Genomic DNA, 18,588 nt, shown 5'->3' with positions numbered 1-18,588 from the left:
CACAAGGAAAGAACACCAGCAATAGATCGAATCCCCACTGATATCAAAGCTAAAAGGATAATTACAAGCAGAAGTTGCCCACAAGAATGACCCTACCTCCCACAACCAACCAACACCAACACGGTACTCTACAAGCTAAAATCAGACACTGATTCTAGGGCCCCAAAAACTGGGGCCATGCAACTAGCTAGGGTCCTAAAAATGGTGCTCGCTGTCGTTCATGTCGCATCCACTGCTATGTGTGAATATGGACCTTCAACGCAGGGCCGTTTCTCGGCAGTAATCTTCTCCGAACCTTTGGCATCGGCTTGAGCTAGAAGGTCTTCGTAAAGCTTGACCGAGTCCTTCGAGAATTCCGTCAGCGATTCGAAGATACTGGCGAGGCCAATCTTGAACCCATTGAGCGTGACGTCGTGCGTGTCCCGCATGCAAGCTTGATGCTTCGCTTTCTCCATCTCGATCCTCTTCCTCAGGACGTTGAGCATCTCTTTCTTCTCCGACAGCTGCTCCATGCGCTGCTTCGCGTCTACCTCGGGTTTATGCTCCAGAATCTTGGTGCCAATAATCCTGTTCTCTGCTCTTTTGTAGGCGGTTAGCTTCTTGTCCAGCTCTTTTGACAGGCTGTCCACCTTTCTTTTCTGCTGTTGCTCTTCTCCTTGCTTCAGCCATAGCACTCTCACACTTCTGAGAAAATTTCGCATGGTGAAGGAGACCCGCTTGTTTGGAATCTTGGACAGCGTGGTGTACCAGTCATGGCAAATCACAACTAAAATTGGGGCACCAGCTCTATCAGGAGCAATTGATGAGATCCCTCGGGAGTACCGGATGGTATCAGTCAGAATAAACTTCGATAACCAGCCATCAAGAGCTTCAATATATGCTTTCTGAGCATTGACATAGCTTACAAAGCAGGATCTCCAATTCCTCAGTTGAACCTCCAACTTCAGAGTTGCATGACGCTGCGCATCATTACAGAATTTGCCGTATGCTGGACATGTGAATGAATTCACCTCAAACATTATCTGTCTCTGGGTTTCATGTGAGTCTACCATTAATTTCCAAGATTTTGTAAAGCTGCAAAGGAGCAGCCAATGCATCAGTACCGATTGAAATAAAACCTACAGAACCAATCCTATACATGAACGGAAGGTCAGCTTACCCCTGCAACAGCTCAACAAGTTGTGGCTGCAGTTCCTCATCCCTTAACTTTTGTATCCTATCAGATATAGATTCTGCTGCTCGTAGTGAAACCCAAATTCTTGTATACAAGTCTCTAACTGTTGTCCTAGTTTTTTCAGCACTGCGCAGCTCTGAACCTTTGGCATCTTGGTTCCTCAGCTGAACACATTTCTTCTCATAGGTTTGTCGGATTTGATCTATAGCCTGCAAAGGATTGAATTCAGATCATATCAACACAGATGTACAAAATATCAATACCTGGCATCGGATAAGCTTGTAACACCATGTAGGATGCTACTCAGCAGTAAGGCAAGAAATACAATTATAAATAAGGACACATCACACAACTAATTTGCATACAAGATGGTGCCCCTTGCTCAAACTATCCGTAGTTGGACATGTCACAAGAGGTGTGGCAACCCACCTCTAAAGATATACACTCCTTTTCTTTTGTTCATCAATCAGAAAATAGCACTATTCTAAGGGTCCCTTTGGTTGAGCTTTTAAGCTGCTTTGGCTTCCCAAAAAAGCTAAAAGCCAACCAAAGGGACTAGGTTCCTCTCAGGTGCTTCCAAAAAAGCTGCTTTTGTGTAGTTCATTTTTCACAGCAGGAAAGGAGGTGCTGTGGCTGGTTGTGAATTGGACTTTTCACGAAATTTACCCACCTACCATCGGTTATGTTGTACCGGTTCGTTTCTTTTTCCTCTCGTCATTGACTCCTCCCTCTCCTCCACCGCTCCTTTGCAGCTCCACCGACGCCCATCCCACCTCTACTGGCAACGCCCGTCCTCACCTCTGCCGGCGGCACCCTTCCCCTCCGCAACTCCGTCGGCGCCCGCCTCCTACCCACCCACGACAACAGATGAGCATGACCGCGACCGCCCCACCCTACGCCACCACGACGACGACGAGGGTGTGGGAGCAGGCTGGGGCGGTGCTGATGGAAAAGCTAGGGTGGAGGAAACGGGGCGCTAGGGTTCGGCACCGCCCCAAATCCCCGACGGCTCCTGGCCAGCCGCCCCTCCCCGTGGCTCCTCACCGGCAGGCCGTCGGGCCCCTCTTCTCCTCTAGCGCAAGCTTCAGCACGGAGGCCCGATCCTCTCCACTCTCGTCGGCACCACAACTAGTGGGCTGCCGGAGCTCCATTGCCGGCGCCAGGAGGTCCCCCATCCGCCTCACCTGCTGGTGCTTCTCTGCGCCGCCTCACTCCGTTGCTCGGCAGTGACGCCCCTTGATCTCCTCCAGGAGGGATCTACATCGCGGGCGAGGCTAAGGCGGCGGCCCTTGCTCTCCTCCCGGCGGCGCCCTTCTTTGATCCCCTTCTCTCCTGACCGGCAACGCCTCCTCTCCGGTCCCCTCCTCTCTCGGCGACGGCGCCCCTCGGGGCCGGCAATGCCACCCACCGCATTGGCCGCCACTTCGGCTGCCACGTCGCAGCCCCTCCACGCGGGCTGGCCTGCCGCGTTGCCGCCCACCACACCGTTGCGAGATGCGAGAGGGAAGAGAGAGGAAGAAGATGCTGACGAGTGGGGTCTGCTCGTCAGTGAGAGAGGGGGAGAGTTGAGCGGGGTGGACTGTGAATGACATGTGGGGTCTGCTCATAAGTGTTTCCAAAAAGTCACAGCTGTTTCACCAAACGGCTTTTAGTTTTCTCACTGCCTACAACCTACAACAGCTTTTCCACAGCCCACAGCTCACAGCTACTTTTTCAAAAGCCATAGCTCAACCAAACACACCCTAATACTTATGCTCCCAAATCAACTATCAAATGACTCCAACATAAGCAATTCTCAAAAACACGTGAAGATTCAAGAGCAAAACGTACCTTAACTTCCTCATAAAGTTTCTTCTCCCAAGCATACAGTCTCCCTAAAGTCTGGGAGTGACTTCCTGACTTCATCCCACCATAGTCTTCGAATATATCACTCTTAGTTTCACTCTTCTCTGTCCATGACAAGCTATTTGAGCTTGCTCCCAGCTCACTCCTGTAGGACGAGGATACGGATGATGGAGACCGATGCCATGTGATGGCATGAATTATTTTTGATGAATTTTCTGCGGCAGGATATAAATTGTAGAGTTAATATGATGTTTCAAAGGCATACGAAATATACTATCAACTGACAATACCTAATGCTAATCAATGGATTGCTGGTACAAACAAAACCGAGCTTTATATACTCCTATTGTTCTAACTTGACACAGCAGTGCAGATTCATGATGCACGTCATCAAGCAGAGCAGCTTTAGCCTTTTGCATCCCAAAAGGATCACTTTAGCAATCGAGGACAGCAAGTACTAGCATCAAAGGAGCTACGCAAAATGGCCCATGAAATGACTGCAAAGCAAAAAAGATGATAACAAATTGGCAGTGGGCGGCTATTACATCCGCCAGGAATATTTAAAGGCACTTTTTAAAGACATATGCTCTGCCTAATCTCCAGAGGCACAGGGAGTCCTAAAATAAGAACAGTAATCTCATTCCATACCATCCTCAACTCCTGATGAGTATAAAAAGCTATCACCCAACAACTCGGAATAACAAAAGGGCTTTCTTGTATAAAAGATTTGTCCAAGCCACTCAAAACTCGCAGCTTTACACCCCAAATCTTACGATTTCCAGAAACAGCAAAAGGGATTTGACCATGCCGGCACCACATTTGTAGCACAGATCGAACAAGTTGCAACGAGGAGAGCGAAATCGCTGGAAGAAAAGCAATGGAGCGCAGTAAAGGCCGGACCTTTGAGCTCGGGGACGCGCGTGGCGGCTTCGAGCATGCCGGACACCTCCTTTCCGGCCTCGGCGGCGCGCGCGAAGAGCTCCTCCACCTCCTTGAGGGCCGCGAGCAGCTCGCGCCCCTGAGGCGCCACGGCCACCTCCAGCCCGGTGCTGTTCCCCTCCATCTCGCACACATCTTTAGCCTCTTCTTGGGGCGTTGAGACTCCAAGCGACGCCTCTGTCTTTGGGGCCTTGGCTTCCGCCGCCTTCGATCCCTCCTCCTCCTCCTCCTCCTCCGCCTCCTCCAGTTCGGGGATGCCCTCCCGCTCCCTCACCGCGCGCATCTCCTCGTCGCTGATGGCCGCAGCCACCTCCTCCGTCCCGTAGAATGGGTTAAAGAAGTCCCACCCGCCGACCACCGACGCCGCAGGAGGCGGCGGCGGCGGCGTCGCCGAGGGCGGGTAATAGTACGGTATTCCCATCTCCGGAGTCTGCGCGCCGCCGCCCCCATCTTCCGCGGGGGGCGGTGATGCCGGAGCCGCCTCCTCCTCCAGCGGCGGCGGCGGTGGCGAGGGCGTGGCAGGAGAGGGAAGCTCCTGCACCTGAACCTGCGACGGCTTGGGGGAACCCGGGGGCGAGTTGCTGGGGGTGGGGAGCGTGATGAGGATCGGCGCCGGCGCGGTGTGGCGCGCGACGAAGACGTCGAGCGCGTCGGCTACGGAGCGGAGCGCCGCCGCGTAGTTGGCGTGCGCGCCGGCCAGCGCGAACCGGCGCTCGGCCGCCGCCTTGATAAGGCGCTTCCGGTCGCGGCACACCGCCACGGGGTCCCCTCCGCCGCCGCCGCCGCCGCCGCCGGCGAGGCGGGAGGCGGCGCAGTTCCCCATCGAAGGCTGCCGTACCCTACCCCCTACCCTTGCCAAGGTTTAGCGCGGGGTTTAGTGTGAGTAGGGGAGTGAGAGGAGGGGGAAGAGAGGGTAGTCAAAGTCAAAGCAGTGGGGTGCGTGAGACTGTGACCGTGAGGCAGGAGTAAAGGGGGGGGAGGTCGGGAGGAGGAGCTTGGGGGTGTTGGCTAGTGTCAGGTGGTGGTGGTGGAGAGGAGTGGAATTTTGTTCGTTGTGGGGTGTGGGCTAGTGGGGAAAAGGTGGGGGAGAGCCGGAGAGGGGGAGGAAGAAGAGGCCCTAAATTCTGGTGATGATGGCAGGGGAATCTTTGAGTGATTTGTTTATGTGGGGCTGAAGATTTTGGGTTTGTGGGGTTGGGAGGAGTGATGACTATTATGGTAGCTAAAAATTGCTAGGGTCACACGAGGTGGAATGCTGCTCCAGAAAAAGACTACGCCCTTGTTTACTTCACCCCCAACTCCTAACTTTGGCACTATGCAAAAAGAAGATTCCTCATCACATCAAACTTACGGTACATGCATGAAGTACTAAATGTAGATGAAATTAAAAACTAATTGCATAGTTTTGTTGTATTTTGCGAGACGAATCTTTTAAGCCTAATTAGTCAATGTTTGGACAATAATTCACAAATACAAACGAAACGCTACAGTGTGCTACAGTGCCAGCACAGTAATTTTGTCACTCCCAATTTTGGCAACTAAACAAGGCCTACATATGTGGAAGTACGGAACAGTTCCGTACCATTAAGAGCAACTCCAAGAGTATCCTAAAAAAATTTTCCTCCAAAACTATGTATTGGGGTTCTCCCAAAAAAAAATTCCCCCAAAACATATCAGTCCATAGCAGATCGCTAATAAATAACCCCCAATATTTCAAACACATGCCACGTCATCGTATTGGGCCCATCGGAAGGGACGCGTGGGCGTGCGGGAATCAGAATTGGGGGAGGAATGCCAACGCTAAAATATACGCGGTGGCAGGCTGTTTTTTAGCGTCGCTAAAAATTTGGGGAAGGTTTAGGAGGATTGTTGGAGTTCATTTTTTCTCTCTTTTTTCCTAAAACAGGTATTGGGGTAAGATTAGCAGCCTCTTGGAGTTGCTCTAAGGTCCCGTTTGGATACACAATACTAAACTTTAGCACTCCATTTGAGGGTGCTAAAGTTTAGCACTTGATGTTGTTTGGATACAGTGCTAAAGTTTAGCACCTTGGGTGAGAAATAACTACATTGCCCTCATTTATGACTGGCTTGGGGAACAGTGGAGATGAGAGAGAGGGGGCAACTAGGGAAAAAGTGGGCTTGGGGACCATTTTTAGCCCCCATTAGCACCTTTTAGCACCCCTTGGGTGTGCTAAAGAAAAACAAGGGTGCTAAACTTTAGCACTCACCTTTTAGCACTCTTGTTTGGGAGTTCAAGTGCTAAAAGTGTGCTAAAAGTGATGTGCTAACTTTCCAAACACCCCTAAGATCCGTCCTATTTCCATCAACTCTCTTATTATTTTTTAAATCCGTAATATAGACGGTTAAGAATATGTAACTTGCTTATCTTCTCTTTCCCTCGTCTTTCCTCCCAACTCAGCACAAAATATTACATGGTGACTCCAGTTTCTATAGTAGTTTACATACTTATTATATTGACTTATATTTATCAGATGGAAGTAGAAATCCGCGTAGTGGCACAACACAATCCAAACTCTTACTCGACAAGGATTACATAATAAAATGAAATCCTTAAAGCGATTACTCACAACCAAGGGATCATTATGAAAAGAAAAAGAAACTACTTTCCTATCATTCATCTCTTCCTGAAGCCAATCGTGATGTCAAGGGAATGTGATTCAATAGTTGGTGTAATAATCGAAATAATTTGAGTATAGACTGACATTGCTACATTGCAACAAACAATTTAAGAGAAGTAGCTTCGGTTTATCTTGGAGAACTTTTCGGCTTAGAAACCACTCACGTGACATGAAAAAAAAATGATAGTAAGAGCTTCACCTGTCTTTTCTTAATACTAACCTGAGTACACTCAGAGCCGTGACCCTTCCTGATTCGTGCATGCCATGATGATTGATGAAGCAAAGCAGTTCACTAACATATCTGCATGCAGTCGTACAAGTATCCCCAAGCACAAGCCGATGGCGCAGGTTGAATTGAACCAAGGCACATGCTATTATTCCGCCCTCCCCTGCGACCACCCCCATCCGACAAGAAACAATCTCAATCTTTGATGGTTTTTGGACGCCATCCAGGCCACCAACCCAACCGCCGGATCCCCATCCCCGCACGGCGCCGAAGTACAGAGGCCGGCGCCGGTGCCCACTGCTCTTCCCCCTTGAGATCCCTCATCGATTGGCGCCGGAAAAGCTCGCGGGTGTTTCATCGTTTCAGGCAGCACAGTGGCCGCGGATCATTGCATCCGCGTGTGGACATGGAGCTCCTGCATGCCCCGGCTCGCCGGGCTGCCTGCCCTGCCGCAACCCATCATTGCGGTGCGGTTGCTGCTGCGGCCTGCGGCTCGTTTCGATCCTTTTGATACACATACGCTTCGGCAGGCGGGCGGGCGCAGTTCGGCAGGCGGGCGGGCGCAGCAGTGCGCGTCACGGGCGGGGACGGGGAGGAGGCCGCAGATATATCGACTCGAGCCGAGCGAGCGGACGGGGGCAGGCCATTTCTGCTGGCCAATTATATCGTGTTGTTCCCGGGGTCCTGCGCCGGCTCGTGGTGGGGGTCTTTTGTAGCGATCGCCTTGTGAGGTGTGACGAAGTCACGCAGCAGGGGTTAACAACCGGACATGCGGCTGGTGGTGGCGGAGTTGTTTAGTCCGTCGAGCCCGAGTTACAAGGGGGTTTTGGCTTGTTTTTATCCGCGGCGAGCGGCGCGGCGGCAGGGGCAGCGTGTGGTGGGCGACACGAGAACTGGATTAGGCCCGGGTTCTGTGGAGCCTGAGGCCCTGAAGATCGTCTCCTTGTCTCACCGGTTACCGCCCGTCGTTCACACTCTCCTGCTAATCCTCCAAGGAGATCGCATCGCTGGTCATCGATTTTGCTAGCTGCACAGGGATGTCGCGTACGTTGCAGCACAGCCAGTATGCTAGTACTCCGTACTGGCTGTGCTGCAACGTACGCGATATCCGTGGTGGTGCGTCAGCGAGGATCCTGCGGCGAAGGTCCGCGTCAGCTCACTCTCGCTTCCGTGCCGTGGTGACGAGTGGCACGCGACGTGCTAAAGCCGTAAAGCGAAACCTTTTGACTTTGGCTTGGCCACCTCTGCTTTCATGGGCTGAGTTCATGGATCGATCGCGTCCTGGGTGCGTCACAGGGCCTTCTGCGAAAACTTAGGGAGGACCGAGTACGAGTACGACGAAAGTTTACTCGACCGCCAGGCGCCAGGTGCACGACCGGAGCCACGTTTTTTTTTGTATCTGCACTGACAAGTGGCAAGTGCTACACTTTAGCGTGAATCTTCGACCCCAGGTGGTGACGGACTGACGGTGGACTGGTGGTGGTAGTGGTAGTACGTGTGAAAGTCATGCAAATTGCAAAACTATACCTCCTGTACTGAATCGTTGTAATGTTTTGGGCTGTGTGTACCGGGGTACGCCCATCTGCTGATCTGCGCTCCTTTCCGTTTGGTTCGCGAGCAAATCTCTGACCCGCTGATTCGGTGTTTACTGCGGAGCAAGTACCACGGACCACCCTTCTTTAACCCAGCAGAGTACTGGGCGACTGCCGACTGGGCTCCCCGGCCCCTCCCTGGCTCCCTCTGAGGCTCCGACCTCTCTCATGCCCGGATGGCCGAACGGGATCATGGAGAAATGAGGGGGAGCCGGGATGGGCAGAACGACGGAACGGGGGAAGGGCACGGGAGGGAAGGGATGCGTTCCCGCAAAGGCTGGGACTCCGCGAGCAAACCAAGGCTTCGAGCCACACGGCACTGCTGCTGCGCGCCTGCGCCAGCTCCTCGCCATTTTTCTTTCACTTGTTTACTACGCCCAACCCGTCGTCGCAGTCTACCTCGTAGGGGCCTGCTAGTAGTACGTATGCCTACTCATCTCGTTGCAGTAATTGTTTATCACTGTAGCCGCGCCGCATGCGAGGGAAGGGATGGTGGATGCCTACGCTACAGCCCGCGAAAGACTGCCCGTGTCCTCTCCTCCGGTAGTCCTCCCTCCTCCGTCCGGTGCGTGCGTGAGCCGTGAGAGGCCGTGACCGCTGTCTGTCGCCGCCTGCCTGCCACTCTGCCGGTGGCCGTGGCCCGTGGCCCCCGCGCGCGGTTCCCGGCCACCGCGGTCTACCTGCCTGCCGCACGGCACCGTGCGTGCGTGCCCCCGCCGCAGCCCGAAGCTGCCTCCCTGCCTGGTGCTGATTCGTGAAAGGGGACGCAGGTGAGTAGGTCAGCTCTCGCTGCGCGCACCCCGACGCCCGCCGCGGCGGTGGACGCCGGCACAGACCCACCCCCATGCTCGATCCGTCCCGTCGTGCACGGCCCGTGCTGCTGCCGCTGGCTGCTGCTCCTGCTAGGCCGCACCGCGTACGAATCCGTTTGTTTCTCGCTGTTTCTCTCACGTCAAATCTCCTAGGTTTACAAATTTTTAGGAGGCTGGACGGTTGTGTCCGGGCTGCAGACGGTATACTGACGATGCGGGTGGACAGTTGTCGGTGCAAAGTTTCATTGTACAATTGAGAATTAGGTAACTGTAATAGATAAATATTATGGGAATGAAACTCCCTACTCATCTGTGAAACTTTCTCTATTAATTACCTCACCAAGTCAGCAATTTTGCTGATGTGTCATTAAAGGGATGTTTGTTTCCCAGGGGCTAAACTGTAACCCCTATCACATCGGATGTTTGATACTAATTACGAGTATTAAATATATACTAATTACAAAATTAATTGCACAGATGGAGGTTAATTCGCGAGATGAATCTATTAAGCCTAATTAATTCATGATTTGATAATGTGGTGCTACAGTAACCATTTGCTAATGATGGATTAATTAGGCTTAATAGATTCGTCTCGCGAATTAGCTCAGGGCTTCTGCAATTAATTTTATAATTAGTTCGTGTTTAGTTCTACTAATTATCATCCGAATATTCGATGCGATAGGCTAAACCTTAGCCAAGTATCTAAACACGTCCTAGATACGCCCTAAATTTAATGCAATGAGACTGGCCCAAATTGAGACTGGCCCAATAAGAAAGCCCAATAAGCTCCGTTTCTTGTTCGGATTGGGCCTAAATACCCCCTTAGTCTGGAACATGGGCCCTAATGAAAACGCAAGCAGCAGAGAGGGAGCCAGGAGGGAGGAGGAAAAGATCTCGCGATCGCCGGTACGGTCCCCATATCCGGGACCCAGCGGAGACTCTGCTTCCACCACCAGGATCGGGGAGCTACTCATGGCGAGGCCCGCGCGCGCCCCGCTGCTCCGGCGGCTGCTGCTGCTGGCGGCCCTCGCGGCGTGCTGCTCCTACTACCTGCTCGTGCTCCAGGCGCAGGCCTCCGCGCCGCCGCGCTACGACGGGTTCGCCTACGGCGGGGGCGCCGCGGCGGCGTGGAAGGACGCCGTCCTCGTCGAGGCCTTCCTCGACCCGCTCTGCCCCGACAGCCGCGACGCCTGGCACCCGCTCAAGCTCGCCGTCGAGCGATACGCGCCCAGGGTCTCCCTCATCGTCCACCCCTTCCCGCTGCCGTAAGCACCTTACACTGATCTTCTGTGCTGGAGTGTGATTTTTTTTTGTGCAAGTATGACTGTATGAGTAGTCTCACTAATTTACATCGAAAGTCTGAGTAAGAGCGTCCTCTTGGCATGCCTGAGTAGTATCAGTTGTTAAATTGGCGAATCTGAGCATTCTCATTGAGAAATCGAACTAATTAACTTACCAATTTTGGAAAAAGGCAAGTTCGCGGACGATCCTCTGATTTAGGCTGAGCTTGTGTCACTATGTTGCCACTTTATGGCGGGAAATTACAGGGAAAAAGCCAATTCGTTTCTCATTCATTTGTTTTCTTCAATATATCCCTGTTTGATTGTGTGTGAATTGTGCTGTTCGTGGTATACTGCATTTGGAGATGTACTATTTCATTGGCTGGAAACACAGTAAGTATTTCAGTAGGCACCTTTGTAATTAGCTAAGTGTAACAAAGGATTGTGATAGGGCCGTTCTCCAATTGGTTAACTCTGGAATCCATTTCTGAAAACCACAAAATTTCTTGTGTATCTGAGGGGGGTTCCCACTAACAAGTTAATTAAATAGTACAGAACAAGATCTATAACTAGACTTGCTATAGGCTAAAACAATATTTGCCATTGCAGAATCAAGTGGGTGCTTCCACTTTTTTACCGAGATGATGCTTTTTAAAGCCAATGATTGCATCTCATGCTCTCTCATGTCAGTTGTTTTCCTTTCCCAATTCGGGTAATACATGGTCCAGTGCATAGTTCCAGGTGCCAGGTGTTATAGCTTGCTTCTCTATGCTAGGTTGCAGACCTTTTCTTTGTTGGCATTACAATTTGTGTACTAAAGTGCTTCATATTATGGACTGTTCTACTACAAAAATGTTAGCCCTTGGTTTCACATGGCAAATCTGAGTATAAGAGGCGAACGGGCCTCTAGCTGAGTTGGTTAGGTGGCTCTACTTAGTAGCACTCCTCAGGTCTTAGGTTCGACTCCTCGTGGGAGCGAATTTCAGGCTGGGGTTAAAAAAATCCCCTTGTCTGTCCCATGCCAAAGCATAGGTCTAAGGCCCGTCCCAGGTCGTTGGTTGTCTCACACGGGCTACGTGCCGCTATGTAAGGGTGGGGTAGGGGTTTGGGGGTTTTCTCGACCTGCGTGAGAAGGTCTTCTTCTTCTTAGCAAAATGCCTCGGGGCTGTCTTACCCCCCGCAGGTCGAGTCTGAGTATAAGAGTGTCATTTTGGCATGCCTGAGTAGTATCACATGTTGAAATGGTGGACCTGAGCATTATCACTAAGAAATCAGACTAATTGACTTAGCAATTTTGGAAAATGGCATGTTCGTGGATAATCCTCTGATTTAGGCTGAGCTTGTGTCACTATGTTGCCACTTTACAGTGGAGGGAAAGCAAATTTGTTTCTCATTCTTGTTTTCCTCAATGTTTTCCTGTTTGATTTTGTGTGATTTGTACTGTTAGTGGTATACTGTATTTGGAGCTGTACTATTTCATTGCCTGCCAACAAAGTAAAGTATTTTAGTAGGTACTTCGTAACTAGTTATGCATAACAAAGGGTTGTGGTACAGCCATTCTGCATTCAGTTAACTCTGGACTCAATCCCCCAAAACCATGAAATTTCTGATTTACCTGAGGGGGTTCCCAGTTCCCACAAAACCTTGCCGCAGAATCAAGTGGCTACGTCCACTTTCGAGATGATGCCTTTTAAAGCCAATGATTGCATCTCATGCTCTCTCATGTCAGTTGTTTTCCTTCCCCAATTCGGGTAATACATGGTCCAGTGCATAGTTCCAGGTGCCAGGTGTTATAGTTGATTCTCTATGCTAGGTTGCAGACCTTTTCTTTGTGTACTAGAGTGCTTCATATTATGGACTTTTCGGCTACAAAAATGTTTGCTCTTGGTTTTATATTAGTATACTATAGTTCCTAACTGCTCATTCTTGCATTTTCTTACTGAGATGTTAAACCACAGGTATCACACATATGCATTCCATGCTTGCCGTGCACTTTACATAGCTAACAAGTTGAATTCATCATCAACATATCCATTGTTGGAGTTGTTCTTCAAGAACCAGGTCCATTACATTCCCCGTTACAATGGTTTACCATTTTGACATTGCTGTACAATTTATTATTTTCATATGCCAATTGAGCTCCCTTTTATTATCAATGACTAAATACTCAGTTATATGTTCGGTGAAATATGTTACTAAAGTCTCTAGCTCTTTTTGGGAGATGGATTCGCTACAGGCAATTTTAGCGTTAGGTTCAGACTGATGCTAAGGATTTGGATCCCAATTCTCCGTTCCTCAAATAGGCCCTTTTGGGAGCAAACACAGCATGTTCACGCTTTCAGTAAAGTCATGACCGCAAAAAATGTTGCTGCTCAAGCAATTTGTACTTACATAGCTTTCTTTGCCATGCAATTCATCCACTGCAGTTCTCTTTCTTACTGCTTACCACATTAAAGTTTTACTGAAATACTTTAATTGCCTTTTTGATAAACGCAAACAGGAAAAGTTCTACAACTCTGCCACATCTTCTCTCTCGAGCCCTGCTGTAGCTGTAGAGATGTCGAAGATGGCAGCGCATGCTGTTGGCAATTCAGTATCTGAGTTTCTCTCAGGCTTCAGCGATAGGAGGACAGACTCGGCAGCCAGAGTTTCTTTTAAGGTTAGCTTCCCTTTGTTGCGCCAAGTGAATTATAAGTTCTAAATATCTAGTCTCAGTTTACTCGCTGTCTGTATCATTCACGAGATTGTCCTGAATGATGCTTTGATGTTCTGATGTAGTATGGGTGCACTAGGGGAGTTTTTGGTGCGCCGTTCTTCTTCGTGAATGGCTTCCTTCAGCCTGGGGGCGGATCGCCTATCGACTACAGCACATGGATTGGCATCCTGGATCCCCTCGTTTCCCAGCAGGGTGAGAGAATCGAGATGTTTACTTCTATGTAAGTGATTGAAGTGGCCCTACGACGGATACGGTCGTACAGATGCTTGGCTAGTGCTGATAGGCAATAACGCAGCAGCTCTTCTGTCAGTTGTGTGCATGCTTCATAGATAGCATCCCGCTTGCCTGTTGTACTTGTTTTAAAAGGTCGCTATTCTGGTTACTGTAGCTAGCGGTTGTGTGTAAAACGCCTGAAACGTGGGACAAGTATGTGAAATCGCCCCCCGTGTAATTGGAGGAGCTTTGTTCGATGGATGAACAGCCAATCTGGCAATTTCTTGTCTGCTCTTTCTTCTCCCTTGTTGTGTTTGCATTAGATAATGGCTGGTGAAGCCGATATTGGGCGGGCCACGCTGCTACATGCCTTCTGGGTTCCATGGCTGCAGACAAGTGTCAAGGTCAGTCACTGGGGGCTTTGGGCCTTGGGTTGGTACGCGATCACAATCAGCTTTGGTCACGACTGGATCAGATCAGGTGCAGGGCCCCTGCCCCTAACCTGCCACGTGAGCAGGTCGATCGGATTTGCCCCGGACGTCGCTTCCCGTCTATCCCTTCTCAAACACGGGCGCTGCCTCGCCCTGGCTCTATTTGATCAGCAGATCGTGCTGGGATCGCGTGACTGGACCTGACCGGAACCCACCAACCTAGGGTGTGATTGATGCCTGCAGCTCCTAGCCAGGCCCGAACCAGCTCTCGGTGGGCTGGCTGAGCGCATAAAGAGCTCTTTGTTGTATGAATCCATACGTGCAAGTTACAAAGAGTAATTGATTGGTTGTCTGAATATCTGCAGCTCCCACCTTTATGATATGCAGGTCATGTGCTTCTATACACATCGCGTGAGCCAGGCTCCGGAGAAACGTCCAATCTCCCCGCACGGCAAGAGCCTATTTGGAAGACTGCTTTTGCACCGGGGATCTGACCCAACCTTTAACCCAGGCAACCAAACATGCACACCTTGCATCCCGAAAGCATGGATGGAGGGGCTGCAGCATCCAATCACGGCCCTGACCGTCTCCGGCAAGGATGACCTGCTGTATCTCCGGGTTGGCTGTGTGTATTACGCCTGCAATGTGTTTGGTGCGTGCCTTTTGTCCTGGGACTGCACGTGTCAGGGGAACGATCGATCCAGCCATCTCCTGGGTCCTGGCCGACCTGCCCGTTCGTCCTGTCTCTATCCAGGCGAAGCTTAGCAGGCAACGTCAAAGCCACACGCCACTGTACAAGCACAACACGCACTCGACGGTCGCCGCGGTGCCTACCCGCAGCACGTCAGGTGCCATGACTTGACTCCCAGTCGAGACGTGTCCTTGGGCTAGCCAAACTCCAACTGTTCAGAGCCGCCTTGCCATGCTCACGCATGGAAAATTGATGAATCCATCCATCGCATTCACCATTCACCCCATAGTCGCGTCTCCTGGACCTGCGGGATGGCCGATGGGAAGAAACGTCGCCGTCGGCGGCGGCTGCGTCCGCCTGCCGATTTTGTGCGCGGCACCCCTCTGACGCTACGGGTATCACCCACGGAGTCGCCACGGGCCGCAGTGAAAAAGCGCGACCGTATCGAACTATGGTGGTGTGGTAGGACCCTGCCTGACGGCATGGATGATGGATCGATGATACAGATTCCCCTTGCATTGTCAGCTTGCCATGACGATGAGCGAGCTCTCTCTTTACAATACAAGTTTGTTTTCCTCCGGAAAAGAATTGCCAGCCATCGCTGTTGATGTGGGTTACGTGTCGTGCGTGCGTTGTGCACCACCTGCAGTCCATCGTCGTCTGTGCGTGTGATTGCCATGCCGACGATTAATTGCCTCTCAGAAGTCAGATTAGCGCCATACTTCGCGCGCGAGTCGTGACCTTTTCCGGATGCAAGCAGGTTCTTCTCGGGCAGTAGCTCACTAAACTCACCCGATCTGAATCCTACTCCCTCCATTTCAAATATAAATTATTTTTTAATAATTATTATAAGTGATTTTGACTTTTCTAAATTTATATATTTTTTATGCACATCAATGTACGATATGTCTGAATACATAGTAAATACCATATATATAAAAGTGCCAAAACGATCTACAATTTGGGACAGAAGGAGTACTATACATGTTGCTGCCTCCAATAAACAATTCTTCAAGTCCAAAACATAAAAAAAGAGGAAAAAGTCTATTTGGCAATCGAACTATCACCTCGGTTTGGTTTTGGCCATCCAACTCCAAAATTAGGAATCTTTGGCCATCGAACTATCAATACCGTGCATATTTGGCCATCAAGCGGTTTTGGAGGGTGGTTTTGCTGACGTGGACGACATGTGGTGGTGGGGCTCGCCTGTTAGCACCTTCCTCTCTTTCTTCTCTCCTCTCTCTTCCCTCTCTTCTCTCTCCATCCACGCCGGTAGCGAGCACATGGCGCCACAACCTTCAGCCGAGCTCATCCACCCATGGCCACCCCCCGTGGCCCCTTCTACCTCCCTCCCTCCCCGACGCACGGCTGCAGGTGGCAGCAGGAGCAGCACCGTCGACGCTGTAGCCCTCTTGCGCCGCCATAGCCCTCTGTCGTTGGAGTTCCTTGAAATCGAGGAGCTCGCCTACCTCAACTCGCTCTCCATGTCCGGCGACCGGAGGACCTCCAACGCACCATCCTCAAGCCGGTCGTAGACTCTGCCCTTCGTAGCTGCCGGTTTCCCTTGCTGATTCGCCATCTCCGTCGACCACCGGGGCAAGCCAACACCGTCAGCAGCTTCGTCTTGCCGAGTCGCGTCTATCCTGCACGTCCTCGTCGTCGATTTCCTACCAGAGCGCCATCACCCTACGAAGGTCTGCTTGCCGCCATGTCTCGCCACTTTTGGGCAAATTTCGGCCGAGCCCGTGTGACGGGTTCCTGTACTAAGGGTAGTCGGGGAAGGGATTCAAGGCAGCCAAGACGCAGAAAGGCCAAAGGCCCAACAACTGGAAGCATACTGGAAACAGCCCAAACGAGGCTGTGGCCCACTGCCCGACCTTCCTTGGTCGGTGTCGGTGTTTTAGACCGGCAACCCGCCTAGGGGGTACCCTAGGTGGTCTTTTGTGCGGTAAGGATCGTCAAGAATCAAGGAATCAATGGTGACGCAAGGAACACGATTTAGACAGGTTCGGGCCGCTAGATCGCGTAATACCCTACGTCCTGTGTGTTGGTTTGTATTGATCTTGGATGAGCCCGAGTTGTTGTGTTTGAGGGGGAGGGTCCCTGCCCGCCCTTATATACACGGGAGGGTAGGGTTACAAGTCCGAGTCCTAGTCGAGTACTTTTACAGAGTTCTACTCGGTATGGCCCGAGTAGTTTTCCATACTCATACTTGACTAGTTCGAGCGGGATACACCTATCCCTTATCCTGATCATATCTGAGTACGCCCCTTAGTGGGCCGTCCAAGGTCTACTCGTGGGCCTGGGGTGCATGCCCGACAAGCCCCGAGTACTTTGTAGTTGTGTGCCATAGTCTCGAGTACTGTGGGCACTATCCGAGTAGTTTGTCGTAGAGGTTGCAGTGTCCAAGGTGCTCGAGTACTGTCGCGTGGCTGGAAAGTACTCTTCTTGGTCTTTTAAGCTGCTGCCTGTTCCGAGAGTTTTTATATGGTAGTGCGATGTCAATCGCACTCTATATGGAGTAGCCCCCGAGCCTTAGGTTGAGTCGAAGAGTCAGGCTTAGGGTCAATCTTGCTTTTTGACTGTTTTACCCTTGGAAATCTGAAAAAGAAAAATCTGACCATCGGGTACGGTACCCGCAGCCGCCGAGCACTTTGGCGATCTTTATTGTTGAAGTGGTCAGCAATCCGTTGAAAAGAGTAGCCGTTGGGTGTTTAAGGCAATTAATCTGCTTAAAATTCGTCCGTTGCGTAACTGACGCTTGGAATCCGGAGGTGGCGGAGATAAAATTGGAGGGGCCCTCTTTCGGTTAGGTTTACGCCCTACTGTAATCAGATATGTTTTTCTTCCTCCCCTGCGCATCTGCTCCACATTTGCGCCGTCGCAATTGCCCGCCGCCATTGCTGCTCCTTGAGAGAGATCCGAGGGTAAGTGCATTTTGCTGAGGTTGAAGCCGGCGGATGCGCACCAAGAAGATGGGCAAGAAACCCGAGAAGATCCAGGGCAAGGCTCCAGCGACGAGCAAGGTGAAGTCCAAGAAGGGGAAGGAACTGGTGCTGCCGGCACCGAAGGTGGGGCTGACGAATCAGACTATGCCGCCGCCACCTGGAGCGACGTGGCAGCATTCGGTGATGAAGGAGGAGGCCGTGCAGGCGCTAGTTGATGCCAAGCTTCTGCAGATGAAGGAGGTACTCGAGTGGCGCCCCGCTTTTGCGAATGCGTGGCAATTTGAGGAACACCCTGGCGAGACGGTGATGCTTGCACACTTCGTAGAGAGAGGGTTGGTCGTGCCCACCTCTGACTTCTTCAGAGGTATCCTCGAGTACTATAAGCTTAAACTTGTTCATTTGAACCCCAATGGTGTACTGCATATGTCAATTTTTGTACAGCTCTACGAAGTTTACTTGGGAGTTCCTCCGAGCCTTGAACTGTTTAGGAAGTTGTTCCGCTGTAAACCTCAGCCTAGTGCGCTTAGGACAGAAGCCTTTGGAGGCACCGGGTTCCAACTCAGGAACTTGGGCGCGTATATTGAGTACAATCTGACTGACTCTCATGGGGAGTGGAAGAAAAGGTGGTTCTATATCGGGAACCATGATCCTCGCTTGCAAGTGGTTACTGGCCATGCGCCGAAGCATGTAGAGAACTGGGTGAGCGAACCCGAAGACACCCCAGAGCTTGACCACTTGATGCAGCAGATTACCGAGTTGAAGGCACTCGATCTTACTGGGATCAATGTGGTGGCGAGTTTTCTCAAGAGAAGGGTTCAGCCGCTTCAGAAACGGACTCACTCGGGGAGTGAGTACATAGGTTTTAAGGATCCATCACGTATGTACGATGAGGATATATCTGATGATGATGTGGAGGCGCTGCTGGCCAAGTTCTTCAGGAACTACCAGGGAGTACCAGTGATCCCAGCAGCTGTTCGGCAGTATGATGCCTGGTATGAGCCAGAAGTGGTATGTCGTTGTACTTGACTTGTACTCTTTTGACTTGTGTGATATTTTTTTGAATATCGACTTGTTTTTGTAGT

At 51.1% G+C, this 18,588-nt stretch overlaps 2 protein-coding genes across 2 annotated transcripts; one reads left to right on the top strand and one right to left on the bottom strand.

The window, feature by feature from the left end:
• Positions 1-22: 22 nt before the first annotated feature.
• LOC117846139 (protein ALTERED PHOSPHATE STARVATION RESPONSE 1) lies at positions 23-5,041 on the bottom strand. The gene is made up of 4 exons (XM_034727256.2): positions 3,920-5,041; positions 3,005-3,234; positions 1,160-1,383; positions 23-1,074 (listed from the first exon to the last, which is right to left on the bottom strand). Exons 1-4 carry the CDS (start codon positions 4,779-4,781, stop codon positions 219-221), a joined length of 2,172 nt encoding a protein of 723 aa, XP_034583147.1. The 5' UTR covers positions 4,782-5,041; the 3' UTR covers positions 23-218.
• Positions 5,042-10,129: 5,088 nt separating this feature from the next.
• Positions 10,130-13,726, top strand: LOC117845129 (uncharacterized). The gene is made up of 4 exons (XM_034726053.2): positions 10,130-10,492; positions 12,466-12,568; positions 13,008-13,166; positions 13,286-13,726. The coding sequence occupies exons 1-4, from the start codon at positions 10,200-10,202 to the stop codon at positions 13,445-13,447; spliced, it is 717 nt and encodes a 238-aa protein (XP_034581944.1). The 5' UTR covers positions 10,130-10,199; the 3' UTR covers positions 13,448-13,726.
• The last annotated feature ends 4,862 nt before the right edge of the window (positions 13,727-18,588 follow it).

The sequence above is a fragment of the Setaria viridis genome, chromosome 2, assembly GCF_005286985.2.
Source record: "Setaria viridis chromosome 2, Setaria_viridis_v4.0, whole genome shotgun sequence".
Lineage (NCBI taxonomy): Eukaryota > Viridiplantae > Streptophyta > Magnoliopsida > Poales > Poaceae > Setaria > Setaria viridis.
The sequence above is the reverse complement of the archived record's forward strand: the minus strand, read 5'-3'. Positions and strand labels throughout refer to the sequence as shown.

Bases quoted from the DNA above. Each gene is read 5' to 3' on its own strand.
- LOC117846139 (XM_034727256.2), bottom strand. From the start codon at position 4,781: ATGGGGAACTGCGCCGCCTCCCGCCTCGCCGGCGGCGGCGGCGGCGGC. The intron at 3,235-3,919 runs GTCCGGCCTTTA...ATCCTGCCGCAG, and splicing joins GCGCGTCCCCGAGCTCAAAG to AAAATTCATCAAAAATAATT. The intron at 1,384-3,004 runs GTACGTTTTGCT...AATCCTTTGCAG, and splicing joins AACTTTATGAGGAAGTTAAG to GCTATAGATCAAATCCGACA.
- LOC117845129 (XM_034726053.2), top strand. From the start codon at position 10,200: ATGGCGAGGCCCGCGCGCGCCCCGCTGCTCCGGCGGCTGCTGCTGCTG. The intron at 10,493-12,465 runs GTAAGCACCTTA...GTTAAACCACAG, and splicing joins GTCCACCCCTTCCCGCTGCC to GTATCACACATATGCATTCC. The intron at 12,569-13,007 runs GTCCATTACATT...AAACGCAAACAG, and splicing joins AGTTGTTCTTCAAGAACCAG to GAAAAGTTCTACAACTCTGC.